The sequence below is a fragment of the Fundulus heteroclitus genome, chromosome 2 (genome assembly GCF_011125445.2).
Source record: "Fundulus heteroclitus isolate FHET01 chromosome 2, MU-UCD_Fhet_4.1, whole genome shotgun sequence".
NCBI classification, from domain to species: domain Eukaryota; kingdom Metazoa; phylum Chordata; class Actinopteri; order Cyprinodontiformes; family Fundulidae; genus Fundulus; species Fundulus heteroclitus.
This window is the reverse complement of record NC_046362.1, coordinates 35244357-35265854: the sequence shown is the minus strand read 5'-3', so window position 1 is coordinate 35265854 and position 21498 is coordinate 35244357. Positions and strand designations below refer to the sequence as shown.

General features: G+C 40.6%; 1 protein-coding gene across 4 annotated transcripts in view; it reads left to right on the top strand.

The window, feature by feature from the left end:
- Window positions 1-21498, top strand: part of cnot1 (CCR4-NOT transcription complex, subunit 1) — a 36769-nt gene that overhangs the window by 7098 nt on the left and 8173 nt on the right. The window contains exons 9-36 of one of the 4 annotated variants that reach the window (XM_021312503.2): window positions 1274-1400; window positions 5524-5634; window positions 6403-6573; window positions 6697-6824; window positions 6994-7234; window positions 7345-7464; window positions 7563-7685; window positions 7821-7972; window positions 9085-9235; window positions 9409-9622; window positions 9815-9925; window positions 12143-12267; window positions 12792-13078; window positions 13161-13239; window positions 13374-13613; window positions 13700-13840; window positions 13933-14112; window positions 14264-14380; window positions 14466-14576; window positions 14864-14941; window positions 16138-16315; window positions 16500-16633; window positions 16857-17153; window positions 18442-18582; window positions 18997-19101; window positions 19214-19333; window positions 20360-20554; window positions 20683-20825. In XM_021312503.2, coding sequence (XP_021168178.1) covers window positions 1274-1400; window positions 5524-5634; window positions 6403-6573; window positions 6697-6824; window positions 6994-7234; window positions 7345-7464; window positions 7563-7685; window positions 7821-7972; window positions 9085-9235; window positions 9409-9622; window positions 9815-9925; window positions 12143-12267; window positions 12792-13078; window positions 13161-13239; window positions 13374-13613; window positions 13700-13840; window positions 13933-14112; window positions 14264-14380; window positions 14466-14576; window positions 14864-14941; window positions 16138-16315; window positions 16500-16633; window positions 16857-17153; window positions 18442-18582; window positions 18997-19101; window positions 19214-19333; window positions 20360-20554; window positions 20683-20825 — 4320 coding nt within the window. Of the gene's footprint in view, window positions 1-1273; window positions 1401-5523; window positions 5635-6402; window positions 6574-6696; window positions 6825-6993; window positions 7235-7344; window positions 7465-7562; window positions 7686-7820; window positions 7973-9084; window positions 9236-9408; window positions 9623-9814; window positions 9926-12142; window positions 12268-12791; window positions 13079-13160; window positions 13240-13364; window positions 13614-13699; window positions 13841-13932; window positions 14113-14263; window positions 14381-14465; window positions 14577-14863; window positions 14942-16137; window positions 16316-16478; window positions 16634-16856; window positions 17154-18441; window positions 18583-18996; window positions 19102-19213; window positions 19334-20359; window positions 20555-20682; window positions 20826-21498 lie in introns of all 4 variants that reach the window. The other 3 variants (XM_021312500.2, XM_021312502.2, XM_021312499.2) reach the window with 3 other exon arrangements.

Below are 21498 nucleotides of genomic sequence, written 5' to 3'. Positions count from 1 at the left end.
CAGGAAAAGTTGATTTTGAAAGTCACCCGTGAAAATGGCCCGTTAACAGTTTCTTGCGCTCAGATTTTCACCAATAATGGCGCTTAATTTGAACGTCTCACAGAACAACCGACCAGTGAAAAGCAAGTGTCGTGCAAAAATATCGTGAGATGGCGGAGCCCCGAGATTTAGCAGGAAAACAATGGGACCCGTAGAAAGTGACTTACGGGGCAAGGAATTTTGATACAATTGAGGAAAATGATCGGGAAAAATAGGAAAGAAACACCATTGATCTGAAAATCAGTGTGGCGGCGCTGCGCCCTGATTCCATCCTCTGGGGAGAATCCTGACTTTTCTCTGCAAATGGCACAGCGAGGTTGTGAGCCTTTGCTAAGCAGCAGCTCCTCCAGCATGACAGGGTGCGCTATAGTTTCCATGGAAGTGTTGACCATTCATATAAGAAAATATCGTTTAATCGAGACATAATTTATAAATGAATGGAAGAGGAGTCCTTTGATGAAGCCTCGTTTTCCTCTGGAGGATTTTACACGGTGTTGACTGGGAAGAGATCAGGATTGAGAGAAGTAGGATCTCTGAGGGGACAGTTGGGGGCGGGGCTTATAGATCAAACTAAACTGTTCTCGTCACTCATGGTTCAAATCTTTGCAGAATCTGTGATAGTAAACAAATTTAAAACAGTTTCACTTTAATAATAGTGACGGCTGGTGCTCTTTTAGTTTGTACACCATGCCTGTTGGAAAATATGATCAGAGATGTATCCAAATAACTTTGTTTATTTTTATTTTTTTAACAAGAAAACAAAAGAGAAACCAAAAGTTTGGGTTTCAAGTGTTTTTTAAATGGTGGCAACATTTAAAACCTGCAGTACAGCAGCATTTGAGGACACAACTGAATTAGAATAACGGCAAAGAGTATTCAAATATAATTTGTTTTTGCCACCCATGTTGTTGCCTTTATGAATTAGTGATAATATGCTTTGCATGAATCAAGCAGTAAACGTTTCCAACTTTATATTAAATGTGCTCATGTTTAAGCACATCTGAGGGAAAAGTTGTATGGAAAACAATTGATTGTTCCTACCAAATTATTTAAATTTTCAAATTTCAGTTTTGTTTCTGATTTTATATAAATTTGATGGTTGCAGTTTGAAGCTGCAAACTTTAGGACCGAGGTCCGGTCTGTTCTTTGTTCAGAGTTGAAGAAGCTTTTGTGATCTAGTGCTGGGTTTTCTGGACCTGTACCCTTGACATGGTCGGTGTCCTTTTGTCCCCAGTCTGGATGAATGCAGAAACATAATCCACCAGTATGGGGTGAGAGAGGTGACAGCCAGCCAGGTAGCCAGGGTTCTGGGAATGATGGCTCGTACCCACTCCGGCCTATCTGATGGTATCCCTCTGCAGGTAAGGAACCTGTTTTTTTTTTTTGTTTTGTTTTGTGATGTTCTTAAATTAACTTAAGTTGTGAAAATTGGAAGGAGGTGCTTTGGTGTGCGGGTGGGAAATGTGACCTAAAATTAATTTCTTAATATTGGTTTGACGTATTGGTATACATGCTGTGGAAATTGTAATTATTGTTAAGTTTCTGTCATTTTAGACATTTCAAACGGTGCAATACATTGACTATGTTTTATTGAATTACGTTATAAACAGGACTAAGGCTAAGATGAACAGGTACACTTCAGAGGACACAGATACAGTTTTCTTTATACCAATAGCACCAGGTACAAAATAAAGATCTGGAAAGTATTTTGGTGAAACATTGGCTGATTTATTCATTTTTTAATTTTTTAATTGTAGCGTCCCTGTGACATGTTTCTAAATGTCCCAGTTTGACAATGAACTCTGGGACATGGAAGTAGGGATAGATAGTAAGGATGTAAACCTCCATCATGTTGTTTTGTAGGGTTCATTATGATAAAGGAAGTTAACAAAATCCATTTGGCTATAAATCTATTACTCAGAGCCACGCATGAACCAAAACTGCTCCAAAAATAAAATTCAGCAGTTCAGCTGTGCTGCTAAAAAAATACAGTGTTTTATTACAAATGTGTTTTTAAAAATAAAAATGCATTTATTTATGCTCAGATTATTTTTTTGCGTAATTAGTTTTTTGTTATTATTTCGGGACAGCTTCTTTTTATCTGTTGTGTTTCTCAGAGACAAATAGCAATAATCTAAACACAGAGTTCAGGACATGCGTTGACCTTGGCCCTGAACCCTGCAGGCTGTTTGCTTTAACTTTAAGCTCCCTGGTGCACATAACTCCAGTGAAAAGTGGGCATTACTCCAACATTCAAACAGGAAGCTCTTCTTTCTCAGTGATAAAAGCATCTCACACATGCTAAAAAACTGCACTAGCTCTACCTCTGCTATTGAGAGGGAAAGGAAGAGCAACACAAAGGAAAATAGGGGATGGGTCCATAATATTCAACGAGAAGTCTGTGACACACTAGTACGTAAAATGTTGTCTATTGCCCTCATGAAATTATTACCAAAGTGAACGCCCTGTGGACTGACAGGCTTAAGCTGAGGGGAAGGTTTTATTGTTTCGCACAGCATACAACACACACCAATAGGTTGTGGAGCACAGGGCAGCTTTTGTCGTTTTCAGTTCACAGGCCCCGTTTAGGTGCAGCTCAACCGTTCAGCGTATTAACAGGGTGGCCGCGGGTCCTTAAAAAGTCTTAAAAAGTCGTAAATCAATTTTCCTCAAAATAAGGCCTTGAAAAGTATTAAATTGTCTTAAATTAATTTTGCATGGGTCTTAAATATTGGTGTGTCACGTCACCGTGAAAATACGGGCAATCTGTTCTGCTAGGTCGAATATTTTTTTCCGGTAGCCTATGCGCTGCGTTGTCGATGGCCGTTTCTCAATATGCGTTCTTGAGCAGGCTCGTGTGCTCGTGACACGTCATCAGCCACAGACCGAGCACTGTTGGCGCGGTACGCACGTGACGTCACCATCTTATGAGCAACGCTCCTTGCCTTTAAGGTAGGACAAATGGTGTGAGAGCGCACGTAGCAACCAGCCGTTACACATGCAACAGAAACAACGATATGACCGACTTTTCAGCTGTTAAACTATCGCAAGAGGATGTCCAGGCGCCCATTTTACTGGTAGAACTGTGGAACAACATACGCCAAACGCGTTTGTGTGAATCGCCCGGTGGACGGGCCGGGAAAATGCGTGACAGCAACCGCAGCGGTGCGCGAACCCCGCCGGCCGGCCGGTGTCGCGGGAGCACGCCTCGCTCTGTACAGCTGAATATCGACGAAGAAAACGGATTAAAATGTCACCAACGGAGTTACTTGTTCTTATATTAGTGATATCAAAACGTTTGAATATACCTCTTGTGTGAAAAAAACGGTGTTTATTTGGCAGATTCGTTTACAAAAGTACGGGTTTAATGAACACCATTAAATCCAAAGTTTTTATCTGAGGTACGGCTGATTTATTTGTTGTGGTCTCTCGTCATTCACATACAACAATAAACCGTGAGAACCGACGTGAGTTTTGAAACTGCAAAGCTTTGTCTTAAACGGAAGATCAGACTGCATCTACAGTAAACAGCACAGCGTTCATAGACCAGTTTGATGCATTCGCTACTGTTAGAAAACTATGGTGCTTTCAGGGGCATGGGACATTTCAAACTTACAAAGAAAGAGAAATAAAACGGAAAAGAACTTAACTCATACAATAATGTATTTTTCCAGAAAATAGCGTGACCTTTCTAACAATACTTAATGCTCTATACTTGTATTTATTAAATTGTTTTTGATTCTGCAAATCTGCTAGCTTTTTATTCTGAAAATTCTATAATATTACAGCAGCAAATTATCAAAGTTCTTCAAAAGCCTGTTTAAAAGTTCCAAATTGGGCTGCAGATCATACAGCAACAATTGCCCTGTCATTGTTTTAACGGGCAGAATTTGCATTTGCTGACCCTTATCCTTTAACTACACATGGATATACAGGAATAAAGTCATACAAGTGCCAACCCCTCATAGATAGCAGGGGGTGCGTTTTTTGGCAAATGGCTGCCGAAAAATGCACCCCCTATGTTTTTAATCTAAAAATTGTCCCAGACTCATGAAATTCATACTGGTAGCTTAGAACACATTTGTAAACATGTAGGAAATGTTAAATCAGCTACAAGTGTATATTTCAGTAAAATAGCAGGGGTGCGTTTTTTGGCAAATGTACATGTAAATGTATAACACCGGCACCGCAGCGGTGGCCTATAGGGTAGTTCATTGTTATTGTTTTGATGCGGGTTTTTCGCGCATGCACGCCGGACTGGTTGGCAAAAGGCGAACACAATGGCGGACGCAAACAGAGAAACTGACGAGTTCTCCGCGTATTTTTCTTCTTCAGATAACGTATCACAAGATCGTTATAAGAGTAAGTTGATGGTTGATGGTATCAGATTGCCAGATCCACACAGCAAAAGCCTGAAGGGACGGAGCGAGTCTGTTAAATGCTGGCCAAGCGCTCCGTACCATGACATATACAGCTGCCTTATAAACACGCAGGCCAGTACAGACAAGAGAGCACGAAAGCCCCTGAAACCACTGGACGGCTACAATTATTTTATATCAGGAAAAAGGCTCCAGCAACCCCCGCAACCCCTGTTTTATTTATTTTTGTTCTGAAGGAACAGTATTTTATATATTTACTTGATTTTATAAGCATTTGTTCATGGGACTGTAATGACATGTTTGTCTTTTCGCATTAAACACATTTAGTCGATGTTCTTAAACTCAACAGTCATTTTGATTTGTATTTCCATCGTACGTTTGGTCTTAAATTTCATTTAGAAGTGGTATTAAAAGGTCTTAAAAAGTATTAAATTTAACTTGTTTATACTTGTAGACACCCTGATTAACAATGGTCCATTTAGTTGTCGTTACGGTGCTTAGCCAAGGGCAAGGTGAGAGGGAGCAGTGCTGACTGCTGCTGTTTTGCTTGACATTAGGGCTGAACAATAATTCAATAACAATATTTATCGACAGATAGACGTATATCAATGACAGGTCAATAAAAAGAACAACAGTTTTCCTTCCTTTTGCATTCTAGCCCATCATGCAGGTTAATATTATAGTCATTACATCCTCCCAACCATTCGCAACGCAGACTCAGGAAATGCTCAGTTCCTAAGCTCCGCCCCTTCAAAGAGTTCAGAGAGCACTTTTTCTTTTTTCTTTATAAAAACCTGGTAAAAAGTTGGTTGAATAAAGGGTTGAGTTTGAATTCAGTGTTTGTGTTTTTTGCATCTAAAAATAAGTTGCTAAACAACAGTATAAAATGGCCAGGGCTGTGATTAAAATGTTTTAAATTTGTTGATAATTATCAATATTGATCAGTATGATTTCTATGTTATCGACATGCTTGTTTTTCTATATCGTCCAGCCCTACTTGACATCACTCAAGTTTAGTGAAAATCTATATTTGGTCTAGTTTGGTGAAACTTTCTTCGGAACTTTCCTCACCGTTATTCAGTCATTCTGTGTCTTTCTCCCACAGTCCATCTCTGCTCCTGGAAGTGGAATTTGGAGCGATGGTAAGGACAAGAACGACGGCTCACAGGCACATACGTGGAACGTGGAGGTTCTCATTGACATCGTCAAAGAAGTTGTAAGTAAAGGGTTTGATCGTCAAAATAAACATTTAAGTTATTTTATGTTTGAATGGTTGTTAGAATCATCAGGATTTTAACTTTTCTTTTCCTTTTATAGTACCATAACTGATAGAAATGGACAATAAGAATGTAAATTACTCTTAATAAACACTATTACCCCTAAAGTCACTCAATGCTACTGCCAAGGAAGACAGTTGTTCAACCAACCTAATGCTAAATTTGAAGTGCAAGGATATCAATGGTTGGAAGATAGCTTTTGTTATTTGCACAGTTAAGCTGGATGGACAATTTAGAAAGCTATATTATTATAAAATGATTTATTTTCTAAGCATTTATTTTATATGTCAACAATTAAAACACTCTCAAGTGCATAGACTTGCATTTCGGCGTCCAGTTTCTTCTTCATCATCATTGGTGGCTGCTCAGAGTTTGCCTTTACGTCTATCAAGCTTTCCCTATTTTAAACGAAACTATAGTTTAACTTTAGAAGACATTTTAATAGTTGTGAGATGTTCTGTGTGGTGGTTCCTTTGTGAGGTTTTAGCTAGTGTCTGTTCTGGGTCCAGAGAGCGGTGGGGAGTACTGGTAAAGAGAGAAAACAGCCATGAAATGTTGGTTTAATCATAATCAATATTGTCATTGCAGTTTTTGATCATATCAAAATTAAATATTTTCCCGATATTGTGCATCTCTGGTTCTGGGTCCTTATAAAATCTTGTTCTATGTACTAAGAATCTGTATTTTTCCTTTTTCTCGACTCTTAGAATCCCAACTTGAACTTCAAAGAGGTGACGTATGAACTGGACCACCCGGGCTTTCTAATCCGGGACAGCAAAGGCCTGCAGATCGTGGTGTATGGGATCCAACGAGGGCTGGGGATGGAGGTCTTCCCTGTTGACCTGTTTTACCGGCCGTGGAAACACGCTGAAGGACAGGTAACTGGTGGCGAACACTGCTGTTTGGACAAACGTGGTCCAACACGCTCTCGGACGTACGTCTTTGGAATGGTGAAGATTTGTCATAGTATTTTTTTTATTAACGGGAGCTTTGTTTTCCAGCTGTCGTTTATTCAGCACTCCCTGATGAACCCTGATGTCTTCTGCTTTGCTGACTACCCCTGTCACACCGTGGTCATTGACCTCCTTAAAGCTCCACCTGAGGATGACAACAGGGAGATTGCTACATGGTACGGAAGCTGTGGTCTTCCTGCTTTTTACAGGGGATATGCTATTGGCTGTGGCACATGTACAAGGGTTTACTCCGGCAGCGTTCACCTCACCTTGTGCAAGCTTTGAATTACTCTAGAAGTTTGTGTCTCTTAAATTCTTTAACGAAGTTCCTGCAACCTCCCGCAGGAAAAGTCTGGACTTGGTGGAGAGTCTTCTGAGACTGTCTGAGGTTGGGCAATACGAACAGGTGAAGCAGCTCTTCAGCTTCCCAATCAAGCACTGCCCGGACATGTTGGTGTTGGCACTACTGCAGATCTCCATCTCATGGCATTCGTTACGCAATGAGCTCATTTCTACCCTCATGCCTATCTTTCTTGGCAACCACCCCAACTCTGCCATCATCCTGCACTATGCCTGGCACGGACAGGTGGGTCGTTGTCTAATTTTCACTCAAATTCTCACCGTTTGCCCCGTTTTGTTTTATCTGATATCCTGGTGTGTTCGGATTACCTATTCTTCTGGCCTACTGCTCGACAGGGACAGTCTCCTTCCATTCGTCAGCTGATTATGCATTCAATGGCTGAGTGGTACATGAGAGGGGAGCAGTATGACCAGGCCAAGCTGTCTCGCATCCTGGATGTGGCCCAGGACCTAAAGGTTTATTAATGCAGTGTTTGATCTTTTCAAGAAAATTATTGTTGTTTATTGCAGAATTAATGTGGATCTAAATAGTAAACGTGTATTTTTTTTTTCAGTCTCTATCGATGCTGCTGAATGGTACTCCATTTGCATTTGTCATTGACCTCGCTGCACTTGCCTCTCGCCGTGAATACCTCAAACTTGATAAATGGCTGACAGACAAAATCCGGGAGCATGGGGTACGTCTATATATTACCTGGAGATCAACTCAATAAACCCCCCCCTTTTTTTTTTTTTTTTCTTCTTTTTTTTTTTTTTGGCCAACCATTAGTCATTGAAAACTAAAGTGTTTTCCTCCTTTTTTGCCATCACAGGAGCCGTTTATTCAGGCATGTGTTACCTTTCTGAAAAGACGTTGCCCATCCATCATGGGAGGTCTGGCTCCCGACAAGGACCAGCCCAAAAGTGCCCAGCTGCCCCCGGAGACTTTAGCCACCATGCTTGCCTGTTTGCAGTCATGTGCTGGGTGAGAAGCGACAATATGTGTTGTTAAGGATTGTTGAATTAGAATTAACAGCTTTTTAGTGTAAGCTGTTTGTGCACCAGCAGGGTTGGAAACTAAGAAAAATCCAATCACTTTCTGATAGTTATTTGCATTTTTTTTAACATGTCTGCAGTGAGCGGATACAAGGAAGCTGAATCTTATACAACAAAGTTGGTCTTTGGGCTTTTTCAACTTTCTGGACGATGTATATAAAAAAAAATCAATAAAATAGAAATCATATTGATTGACATCGACAATTATCAACAAATTCAAAACACATATTTTAAGTGTAGCCCTGGTCATTTTATGCTCTTGTTTAGCAACCTATCTTTAGATAAAGACACAAACACTAAATTCAAACTCAACCCTTTATTGAACAAACTTTTTACCAAAACTGCAAGTTTTTAAAAAAAGAAAAAAAGAACGCTTGCTCTCTGAACTCTCTGAAAGGGGCGGAGCTTGGTTCCTGGGTCTGCGTTGTGATTGGTTGGGAGGATGTAACAACTGTAGCATGGCTAGAATGCAACAGGAAGGAATACTTTTATTCTATTGAACTTTTTATTGACCCTTTTTCTATCATCTTTGTCTATCGATCGATATATATCGTTTTTGAATTATTGTCCAGCCCAACTTTCAGCCTCTTTTTTTGAAAAAAAAAAAAAAAAAAAAAAACCTGCTGAATTTAGGATTGTTGGCAGTTCTTTGGAAAATCCCAGTTAAAGTAAGAATTTCCATTCTTTAGGGAATGCCAGAGACCAGTGTGTACAGTTAGCTATGCTAATTGCTAAAATTGGATGCAGTATGTTAGAGCTGGGCAATGAGGCATAATCTCTAATTTCGCCATGAACTGAAATCGGTATCAGCTCGTCAAAGCTTAGCGCAAGGCATCAGAAAGTCCTTTTCTATTCTAAGTCAAAGTAAAACACCTGTAGAACCAAAATTTTATTTGCAACTTATTTATGGCTGTTAACCCCCGTTGCTTAAAAAAGTGTGTTAAACAATTTGATCTTTGTTATCTTTTTGCTGTTCTACACAACCAGTGATGGCTGCACAAGTATGCTTATTCTTACTTTTTTTTTCTTCTCTGCCCTCAGGAGTGTATCCCAGGAGTTGTCCGAGACAATCCTCACTATGGTTGCAAATCGTAGCAATGTGATGAATAAAGCTCGGCAGCCTCCACCTGGAGTGATGCCAAAAGGGCGCGCTCCCAGCACCAGCAGCCTGGATGCCATCTCTCCTGTACAGGTATTGTCATGTGAAAGACGAATGACGGCGCTTTGACAGAAAACATTTTCAGTCTATGCCAACCAGCTGCTCTGTAGATCTTGTATTGTACTTTTTTTTTTTTTTTCTTGCTTGACAAAGACAATGGAGTTGTTTAGCTCTTGTTTCAGTCTTTCCCTCGTTTTGCTCTCCAGATGGACACCCTGACCGGCATAAACTCCTTGAATCTTGGTAGCACCGCCACTTCCCACTCTCAGAGCATGCAGTGCTTCGCCACCTCGTTGAGCTCGGCTCTCAGTAATCCTCTGTCCCCCTCAAAGGCCTTCCCACCACTTCCAAACCCTAACCCCAGCACACCTTTTGGGGTTCATAGCAGTATCAGTTCGCAGCTTCCTGGTATGGACACTGGTACTTATCCTTTTTGGTTTCCCTTCACACAAACACATTCATAATTGATCAAAAAGGCAAACTAAATTTCACTAAGACATTTAATTAGGGAGTCATTGTAGTTTCATAAAGCCAGCGTGAATCCAAGGTACACGGTTAAGCATCATTAACACTAGTTAAGCTTGATTTAACTTGAGTTTTGTCTTTGGTTAGGTATCAGCTCCAGCATCGGCTCCAGCCTGGGAATGCCGTCAGTAAGCACGGATCCTTTTGGTACTCGGAAGATGAGCACACCTGGCTTGAACCCTCCTACCTTTCAGCAGAGTAAGATGAAGGCCTGTAAGTGGCGATGGTAGTGGTGTGACTGAGAGCCCCGTCCTGCGCTGCTCTGCGCTGTATTTCCTCTTCCCCATTTCTAAATTTAGCTTGAGCACTTTGATTTGGAGACTTGATACAGTTTTGAATCAAGCATCAGATACTTTAACACTGACTTAGCTTCAATATTGTATTGTAACTTTGTCACCGAAGAGGAAATACAGATCAGTCTTCCATTCCTTGTCTGCTTACGCTGAATGCCCCACTTTAATGTGTTCAAAAGAGATGCACCTATCAGAGATTGGAATTTGCCAATTTTTAATTTGAAAAGTTTTGCATTAAATTCATCTAAGCTAACAACTGCTGTTTTGGGTCGATGTATAAACGAGCAACATTGATGCTCTTTTTTTGAGTTTATTAAAAAGCAGAACAAGATTAGTTAACTTTGATACATAAATGGGAAGAACTTTATTCCTTCATTTTCTGTTGGATTAGAAAAGTACGACCATTAATCAACATGTTGCTGTCCAGGCAAAAATCAAATTGACCATTCAGACCTCAGAAAAATCCCTATTGGCCGGGACAAACCTGATGGCTGCATCTCAAATGGTTGGTCTGTTTTTTGTTCAAATGTCAAAAGTTATGCTTTGAGTTACTAAATCTGAAGTTTGAATTCTGTTGAACATCAAAAACCAAAACCAATGTCATCCATATTTTTTGCCTTTTGAGCGCACTGATCTTATATAGTGACTTAAGGAAACCACTGCTTGGGCCCAGATAAAAATGGTTTTAACCATTTTTACCCATTTTGTTTATGTTTATATTTAAGAAAATGTTCAGTCTGGCTTCAGATTACGACATGGCACACAGTCTAAGTATATGATGGCATTGCTGTGTCACTGGATGGTAGGTCCCCTGTTGTCCTGGTGCTGCTGGACCTTACGGCACAACGTTGGTATCTGTAGCTCAGTGGGTAAATAGTTTGCATCCTGACAGTCAGGTCTTTCACAGTTATGATTAATAGCATGTATTCCCCCAGTGCTCCTCTGTCATGGGGTGCCGCAGGGTTCCACCCTTGGTCCCCTCCCTTTTTTCTCTCTATCTGCCGTCACTGGGAACGATCATAACTCGTCAACACTTGTCTTTCCACTGTTAAGCGGATAACCTTCAGATTTACCTTTCTTTAAAACCAGGTAACAGTCACATTCCACTCGCTCTTGTTGAAGGTGTCTGCAGTAAAACAGTGCTTGAACCAAAAAATGACTTTTTAAATGAGGAAAGAGAAATTCCATTTTATTTACTGAGAATGCCTCCACTAACATCCCTAAATTATAAATTTAGTGACACTGTAAGAATTATGCAGGTGATTTTTTTTTTTCCTCCTTTTTTTATTTGTCAAGGATTTAAAATTCAACATTCAACTCGATTCAGTGGTCAAATCGAGCTTTTACCACCTTCCATCTTTTAGCTTAAGTTAACTTTTTTAAACTGCTCTGATCTTGAGAACACTATAAATGCCTTTATCAGCTAAAGAATCGATTACTTTAAGGCTCTTTAGGTCGCCATTTCTCGGTGAAATGATGAATGAATGAAATGAGTTGAATGCCAGCAATCGAAAGCTAACAAGGAACGTGGATGCACACTTGCATTATGTGAGCGCTTCAGATTGATTGGCATGTGGGACAACCAATAAATAAGGTTTTACTCTTATCTATTGGACAGGGACAGAGGTGGTTGAGAGCAGGAACAAAACTCTGACCACTTTCTGCTCGTTGGACCAAATGGCAGGATTGGAGATTTTACAGGCATGCAGCTCCCACAAAGACCACCTTTTTTTTAACCTTGTTTTTGTGAATACATAAACATTCTGACATATTGACTGTCAGGATGGGAGGACAATTTTACCCAGTATAACAAAAAGTGTTTCTGAGCAGGATTACCAAATAAACTGTTGAATCAGAAGTAAATCAGCTTTGTTTCAGCGTAAAGATAACCAGGCCCAACTCAGTAAGTCTTTACTGGGAAATGTTCAGAATTGTATAAAATCTGCTGGAAAATCATAGAAATTTGTCAGCAAAAGTATATACCATTTTTTTTATGTTAAATCTTGTCTTGAAATGATCTTATTGGTTTTATTTTCATAATTGAATCAAAGCTGATGCACATGTACAATTAAAGTTGTGCTACAATGTGATCTAAAGAAGAATATTTCTGCTCTTCTTCTAGCGGATCTTTCTCAGGTGTGGCCAGAGGCTAACCAGCACTTTAGTAAGGAGATTGACGATGAAGCAAATAGTTACTTCCAGCGTATCTACAACCACCCACCTCACCCGACCATGTCTGTCGACGAAGTAAGTCCCATTATGACGGCTATGGTACAAGGGTTTTATTTCCTATAATCTGGACACATTAAAGTAAAGGATTAAATAAGAATTTGTGATCTAAATGTTGTTCGTCCCACTGTCCAATTATTAATCTGTCCATATTGTCCATCCTGTTATTTCACTGTCTGTCCATCTGCTTGTCTATAGCTTTACCCATTTGTCTGTCCTATTATTAATCTCTACGTCAGTTCATCTTTCCTTTTTAGTCCAGTCATTTTATCCGGCCATCCATCTGTTTATTCCTCCTTCTGTCCGTCTATTTCTCAGTGTGTGTCTCAAGTTATTTTTCCATCCATCGGATTGATTATTCATCTGTTCATCTTCTGGTTCTGCCTCCATCATCCTTCCACCCACCCTCTAGTTTTTTTTTTTCCTGTTCAAACATGTGAAGAGCAACTTTTCTATTACTTTTGTTTTTTTTCAAAGGGGGTAAAATCAGACGGTGACTCTGGTAGTTAGTTTGTGATGTCAATATTGTCACTTCTGTCCAGGTACTGGAAATGCTTCAGAGGTTTAAGGACTCAACCATCAAGCGAGAACGAGAAGTGTTCAATTGCATGCTTCGAAACTTATTTGAGGAGTACAGATTCTTCCCTCAGTACCCGGACAAAGAGCTGCACATCACTGCGTGCCTCTTCGGTGGCATTATTGAAAAGGGTCTCGTCACCTACATGGCTCTGGGTCTGGCCCTGCGATACGTTCTTGAAGCCTTACGAAAACCGTTTGGATCCAAAATGTATTATTTTGGAATTGCTGCACTGGATAGATTCAAAAACAGGTATTTAAACTTTTTTTTTTTTTTTAGATAATCACCAATATAATAAACATTGTGTAAGCTAATACATTATTTATATTTCTAGACTTAAAGACTACCCTCAATATTGTCAACACCTGGCCTCAATTGCTCACTTCTTGCAGTTTCCTCACCATTTACAAGAGGTAATGATGTTTTCTGACTGTTTTGTTGCTCTACTCTGTTAACTTGTTTCTCCGTGCCTTTTGATGACGTGTCGTCTCGTCTTCAAAGAGATTAACCCTGTCGCTCTGCTTCTTTAAACATCCTGTGTGTGCAGTATATCGAGTATGGCCAACAGTCACGTGACCCTCCGGTGAAGATGCAGGGATCCATCACTACACCAGGAAGTGTCGCTCTGGCCCAGGTTCAGGCCCAGACCCAGCAGCCTCCCAGCCTCAAAGCCCCACCGCCAGGCCAGCCCAGCACCCTGGTCACCACCACCACCACCACAACCACCGCAGCCAAAACGGGCACCATTTCAAGGCCCACAGCCAGCACCTTTAAGAAGGATATGCCCGTAGGTTTGCTTAGATGCTAAGACTCGTCCTGTCACTTGTCATTATTGTTCATCTGCGGTAACGCACTAGTTGTTTCTACCCGCAGCCCTCCATAAACACTACCAACATCGACACGCTGCTGGTTGCCACCGATCAAACGGAACGGATAGTAGAACCTCCAGAGAACGTCCAGGAGAAGATTGCTTTTATCTTCAACAACCTTTCTCAGTCCAACATGACGCAGAAGGTAGAGGAAAAATACTAAAGCTTTACTTTCTCACTTATTTTTCGAATGTTCTTTAGGAGCCACCATTTAATTAATTTTTATTTTTTTTAAAGGTTGAGGAGTTGAAGGAAACCGTGAAAGAAGAGTTTATGCCCTGGGTGTCTCAGTACCTGGTGATGAAGCGTGTCAGCATTGAGCCCAACTTTCACAGTCTCTATTCCAACTTTTTGGACACACTCAAGAACCCAGAGTTTGTCAAGATGGTTCTCACTGAAACCTACAGAAATATTAAGGTGCACCTTTAATTTCCAAACTCTATAATTTAATCCCTTTTTTTTTAAGAAGTGTTTATTTCTGTCTGTCTAATTTCTAAACTGGACGAATTGTCCAAACATTACCGTAATGATGAGTTAAATCCCAGCGTTGCTCATCTGTTGGTGACAGGTGCTCCTAACCTCTGACAAGGCAGCTGCTAACTTCTCTGATCGCTCCCTACTGAAGAACCTCGGCCACTGGTTGGGAATGATTACACTGGCCAAAAACAAGCCTATCCTCTACACAGTAAGAGCTGGTACCATGCTGTCAATGTTTGCAGTGTTTCCTTCCTTCTACAGCAGCCTAAGTACGTTCTCCTTGTTTTTTTTAGGATCTGGAACTCAAGTCTCTGTTACTAGAAGCCTACGTTAAAGGCCAGCAGGAGCTCCTTTATGTGGTTCCCTTTGTTGCTAAAGTCTTGGAGTCCAGTCTACGGAGCATGGTGAGAAAGGCAGATGGATTTCTCCCTGTGATTAAATCTGAATTTGTATACCCGGTTGAAATTATGCTAAAATGCTTATTTCTTTCTCCAAAAACACTGCAAACAAAAGGCTAAAAAAAAACTCTAAATCTAGATTGTGAAATTCTTTTAAAGCATTTTTTGTGTGTGATCGAAACTTTTCTTAAGCTGTTTTATGTTCAGGACTTTGGTAAAAAAGCTGCTTTTAATAAATATGCATGATAAGTAACATTTCATTAAATTATTAACTATGCATTTGGATGTTGTAGGTCTTCAGGCCTCAGAACCCTTGGACCATGGCCATTATGAATGTTCTCGCTGAGCTCCATCAGGAACATGACCTCAAGGTAAAGAACAGGAGCGAGTAATTGGTTTCAGACAGCAGCTGAAAAAACTTTTTTTTTTTTTTTTTGTCTTCTGTTGCAGTTTAATCTTAAAAGGACTACAAATTAGTCAATTAAATTTAATTAGTATAGCGCCAATTCACACCGCCTGTTGTCAAAAGGCACTTTAGAAAGTCAAATTCATTCAAATCATCCAGACGGATCGTTAGAAGAATTAGACCCGACAGCCAGGTCAGGTGCATGTGAACCTCCACACAGATCCATCTGGCTGATAATGTATGAAAAGAACAGAAAACCCAAACCTACTGTTATGGTAACTGTTGCGATGGCAACCTGCATATCCCCAAACCTTAGACAGGGTGCTTGCGCAAGTCTTGAAAGTCTTAATAAGTATGGAATTTTGAAACTCTGTTTTTCAGACCTTGAAAAGTCTTGAATTTTGTGTGAAAGTCTTAATAAAGTATGGGGGAAAAAATGTATGGTAGAATTTTACAGTATGCTCCAAGGCATTGTGAAATGAGAAATAGGAAAGTAGGCTATAAAACTATAATTTTACTAACTGGTCACGTACTGTATTAGCCTAATGGAATCAAACACTTGTTTGATGTGAAATTCATGTACTTGTGATTTTCATGTTTTGAAACGTTTTCATCAGTAAAAGCATAATTTACTGTGAATAATGCATTTGTTCATTGAATACTAGCCTATAAAAATTAACATTTCTAATAAACAGTTTGTACAATCTCAACCAATGAAGTAGGCAGTAGGCACACAAGTATACAAGTACATAACGTTAAGGTCTTGGGGAAAAAAATATCAGTTTTAAAAAAGTCTGGAAAAAGTCTGGAATTTTAATTTGGAAAAAGAGCAAGCACCCTGCTTAGATATGCTGGGTTGTCGTATGTTGGTTTGGCCAGAACTTGTCCGTTTTGGCTTCATTTTCTTTTTATAAATAATAACCAGGTAGAATATGATTTTTATTTACTATTTTTTTTTTTTTATGTAACTCTTAAAAAAAAAAAAAAAAAGAAAAGATATTGACTATAATGTTTTAGAGGGTTTAATTTTATTCCCAGTATTGCTGCAGTTTGGGGGGAAAAAAATCCCTATCAACAGTTATATGTGTAACCTACATGTGTTTCTTCAGAGAAAGTATTTTGAGCGACTGCATTTGTTGACTCTCACCTTCTGCACTGCAGCTAAATTTAAAGTTTGAGATCGAAGTTCTGTGCAAGAACTTGTCGCTGGACATAAACGAGCTGAAACCAGGGAACCTGCTGAAGGACAAAGACAAGCTGAAGAACCTGGAGGAGCAGCTGTCTGCACCAAAGAAAGAAGCAAAGCCACCGGAAGAGATCCTGCCGCCATCTACCACAGGTTGTTACGCCACATCAAGTTTTCGTTTTTCAGTGTTTGTTAAAAATTATTGCATTACAACAACTTTATACTTTGAGTACTTGCTTATTGATAATTGGTTGTATTTGTTTTTATATCTGCTTGCTTTCGGATTTTAATCATATTAGCCTTTTGTGACCAACAGGAGACTTTGTTCCATTTCCAGCTCCTCCATCAACCCCAGCTGCTACCACCACCACATGCACCACCACTGGGCCTCCGACTCCACAGTTCAGCTACCATGACATCAACGTGTACGCCCTGGCAGGCCTGGCTCCACATATCAATATAAATGTCAACGTAAGTCAAACTTATCACCTCTGATGTCTCATCAGGGGACATCGTGTGATATGTTTATGATTTCAGGAAGAATTTCTGTTGTCTGGCTGGACATCGATAAACAAAATGAGACCAGACCATTAGTACAAAGATCAAATACGTGAAATATACGAATGAAAGTGGTACACCAGACTGCCTTACAGCTGATCATCCTGGCACCGGTCTCATCTTTTCCTACCCATAGGTTGCTCTGCTGCAGGCTCATCCTCAGCTGAAACAATGCGTGCGTCAGTCTGTGGAGCGAGCGGTCCAGGAGCTCGTGCACCCCGTGGTGGACCGCTCCATCAAAATCGCAATGACCACATGCGAGCAGATCATCAGGAAGGATTTTGCCCTGGACTCGGAGGAGTCTCGCATGCGTGTGGCTGCCCACCACATGATGAGAAACCTGACCGCCGGCATGGCCATGATCACGTGCCGTGAGCCGCTGCTGATGAGCATAGCCACCAACCTGAAGAACAGCTTCGCCGCTGCACTGAGGGTGAGCCCAACGCCGCCAGCTGCTCTCGCTTTACAAAACAATTTGTGCTTTTCTATTACGGTTGTCAAAATACTAATACTTCCAACTCTATACCTATACTAGCATTTTTTTGTTTTTTTTAAGGTCCAGACTTATTTCTGGTTAAGAGCAAAAACTGATTGATTACAATATGATAAACTTAGCTGCCTTTTATTAGTGCATAACCAATAAGTAGAGGACAACGCCGCCCACGTTTAGACATGCATAATGTCACTTTCTTATTTGGCAAAACGGCAGAGAAGATGAAACTAATAGTATGTGTTAATAATACCCTTTATGGAGTGTCCTGATGCATCTTAATAATCCAGGTAGAAAAATACAAAAAAAATAAAAAGAGAAGTTGATTCGGTTTCTTATTTTAATCCTTTGTGGAAGTATAAACCTTTGATTCTGTCATGCAATTATTATTTTATCTTATTAAAATTGCTTATCTTTTTTTGTTTTGTGCCATTGCTCTGACACAAAACATATTTTACATTGTAGAAAGGATCTGTTCACTGCTAATGACAAGGATTCATGTACATGTTCTGACTTTCTGGTTATTTTGCTTTCTTCAGTGAACAACTAGAGCAGCAGGGACAAATTTTACTGGTTCCTGCTTTTTTCTCTTGTCAGGTTATGGAGGAGCCAGATAAAGCTGTTATTATTAGCCAGGTTAGCCTCCGTTAGCTTTATAACTAAATGAGTGGAGTAATGGGGGGGGGTGCACTGGTTAGTTTTGTTGTTTCACTATGTATTATTATTTAATATTTAAACAGCCAGTGTTAGCTTGTGTCGTCCAGGAGGTTTATTAATTCCCTGTTGCAGATACAGGAGCTTTACTGACCTTCTTTGTTGCTTTTAAACATCAGCGTCGTAGTGTTAGCTTAGCATGTAGCGTTTTGTTTTTACTTGTCTGTCTACCTTGTGGGAAAAGTTCCTTTGTACAACGCTTTTGTGTTTGTCTGGTCAGTAAAGAGGGTCTCATGTGTTTTTTGTCTGGCTGAACTCGACATGTTAGCAGAGTTTAAACTCCCAGCAGCTGCTCGTTGTGCAGATGGCAGAGTGTCTTAGTTTTTGCAGTGCAGGGGGCAGAAGAAGTGCCGCAAATGTGAATGGGTTAGTTTATATTTTGACACAAACGAGTATCTTTGAATAATCAAATTTTGTAGAATTGATTACAGTGAGACGTCGATCGTTTTGACAACCCTGTTTTCTGTGTTGTCATGTCGGAGTCCTTCAGGTTTTCTAAACCTATCGTTTTCCCCAGGCACCAACCCCACAACAGAGAGAAATGATGGAGGAGGCTGCAGCCAGGATTGCTCAGGACAACTGTGAACTGGCTTGTTGCTTCATTCAGAAAACTGCTGTGGAGAAAGCCGGCCCTGAAATGGACAAGAGACTAGCAACGGTGAGGAACCCCGCACGGCTAATTCCTAGTTTTGGTCCGATCCAACAGATGAGCTACTGTGGCTCCAGCCGCTGAAGTTTAATGCTGGTTCTGACAGAAAAGTGCCAGATTACACGCTGCAGCATAGTTTGTGGTAAATGAAGCTGCAGGCGAGGCGATAAAGCATTATAATGCACTCTGGTACAAACCAAAGACTGGATTAGGGAAGACATCGTTCACTTCAAGTTAACCTGACTTTTAAAAATAAATCTCCTGATGTTAGGCCGGCATCTGTGGGATATGCTAGACGAGTTACAAAGTATAAATTACAATCATTATCAAATAGACAGCTGTAGGTGATGTCCATCGTCATAAAGCTTATCTCTATCAGTATCACCGTTCCTCATCAGTGTTTTAATCTGGTCTCTGCTGAAGGAGTTTGAACTGAGGAAGCATGCACGCCAGGAGGGACGTCGCTACTGTGATCCTGTCGTCCTGACCTACCAGGCTGAGCGGATGCCCGAACAGATCAGACTCAAGGTAACCGACCCGCTCGTGAAATTATCCGTCAAAGCTCGTCTTAGTCCCTGGCACTGAGCCATTTTGTCTGGATGACTTTTAGACTCATTGAAACATGTTCTCCTCGTCACAGGTGGGAGGAGTGGACCCTAAACAGCTCGCTGTTTATGAAGAGTTTGCGAGGAACATTCCAGGTTTCTTACCAAGCAACGATCTCTCCCAGCCCACTGGCTTCTTGGCTCAGCCCATGAAGGTAAATTTAGGTTTGCTCTTAAAAAACAAAGCTTGATGAGTGTAATAGGAAAGTCGAGCCATAACTGACCTCCAAGAATAGTTGAATAAGGAAACGGTGAGGTGGTCAAGTCTCCAGCGGAGATCACATAGATGGAAGTAATCACACCCCGCGGTCCAGCTGCAGCCGTCTGCCCTGTTTCTGACTCCTCTCTTCCTCCCGGCTCCCACTAATACCTGACTGCAGCTTTGCTGTGAGACAAAACAAAGACGGTCATCCTATTCATTATCCCGCACAGCAGATACGCCAACAGTGACTTTGGCAATCAGCAGATAGTGGAGCTGATATGCAGCTCTCATGTCTCCACTGCTCCCATGTCCGAGTGGCGTCAGGTCATAGTGACTTTAGGATAATATTCCAATGACAATGAGCATTAAAATTATTCAGCTAAAGGGAAACTTTCAGCTGGGTCTACTACAGCAGTGGTCTCCAACTCTAGCCCTCGAGGGGCGTTGCCTTGCAACCTTTAGAGACTCACCTGACACAAACATCAGCTCATTAGGTGAGCTCTGTAGAGCTCAAGTGCATCCAAATACCCTTATTATTATAATAATGATGATAAAATAATTCATTATTGGTTAAGGACTGTTGAGCCAAAGCGGAAGTGCGTCAGCGGTCGCCATGATAAGTGTTGTCCGAACAGTGAAAGCAAGGAGGTAGGAAAGGTAGCCTGTATGCTTCCTCCCGCAGCTAATTTACGACCCTCGGGACCTCCCTTACCGTTGTTAAGGAGCTATAAGGAATCCCACAATCCTTTGCACAACATGACATATCAGCACAAAAAAAATCTTGAATAACTCAATGAAGCTTGAAGAAGACGTGTTAAAGTTGTGTTGTTTAGTAACTTGTGTCAATCATGACTAATCTTAATAATTATGTACATTTATTACTTCAGAGGTGTTACATAATAAATTATCAATTAAAATATCCAGTGTTTAGAAAAATGTATCAGGATTTTATCGTTTTTTTTTCTGTTACGTACCTTAGCAACAGGCCTGGGCCACAGATGACGTGGCTCAGATCTACGACAAGTGCATCACCGACTTGGAGCAGCATCTTCATGCCATTCCTCCAGCTCTCGCCATGAATCCGCTCACCCAAGGTCTGCGAAACCTACTGGAAGCGGTGGCTTTGGCGCGAAACTCCAGGGATGGCATTGCTGCACTTGGCCTCCTGCAGAAGGTAGGACTGTTGACCGAGTTGCTGTTTTTACAGAAATGCTGCTGATTGAGTGCAGCTCGCTGTCCTTTGGTCTCTGGAGAGCAAACCGAAGCTTCTGATGCGTAACCGGATTTCTTATGTCTTGTTAGGCTGTTGAAGGCCTCCTGGATGCCACCAGTGGGGCTGATGCTGACTTGCTGCTTCGCTACCGAGAGTGCCACCTGCTGGTGCTGAAAGCCCTGCAGGATGGCCGGGCCTATGGACCACAGTGGTGCAATAAGCAGATTACCAGGTAAATGTAGACACTGAAGTAGGGCTGAACAATTAATCGCATTTTCAATATAATCATGATTTAAAATAACGCAATTTCCAAATCACAGAGGTCTGCAATTTTTTGGTATGTAAAAATTAGGGAATTAGAAACGTCCATTAGGTGTTGGTAAAATGTTTAAAGTGGGTTTGCCTCCACATGGAAGGGAAGACAGCTGCAGCAGTGAGATAATCTAACTTTATTACTTGTTTTAGAGTTTGTATTATCATACAAAGCATTAAGTACTGGTCAATCAGTTTAATACATAGACTTGTTTGTTGGTTGGACTTTATGTTTAACAAGGATTGATGTCCAAATCAATTAAAAGCTGTTCTCTTGAATAATATTCTGATCAATAGAAACATTAAAAGTTCATATTTACGATAGTCCTTGTTTACAAACATCTTTATTTAGAGGCCATTTTTGTTGCTTGTAGTTAATGCAGAGAAAAGTCAAAATTGCAATTTTGATTTAAATATATTGTAGGCAGAACGCAATCATTTCTGCTCCGAGTTTAGATGCTGCGGGTCTTTTAGCAACTAATCCACATGGCGAGGAAACAAATTGATTTGTTGTTTGTATATATTTTGAAACATATAAATTAAACTGAAAAAAAAAATCGCAATATTAAGAAAAAAAATCACAATTAGATTAT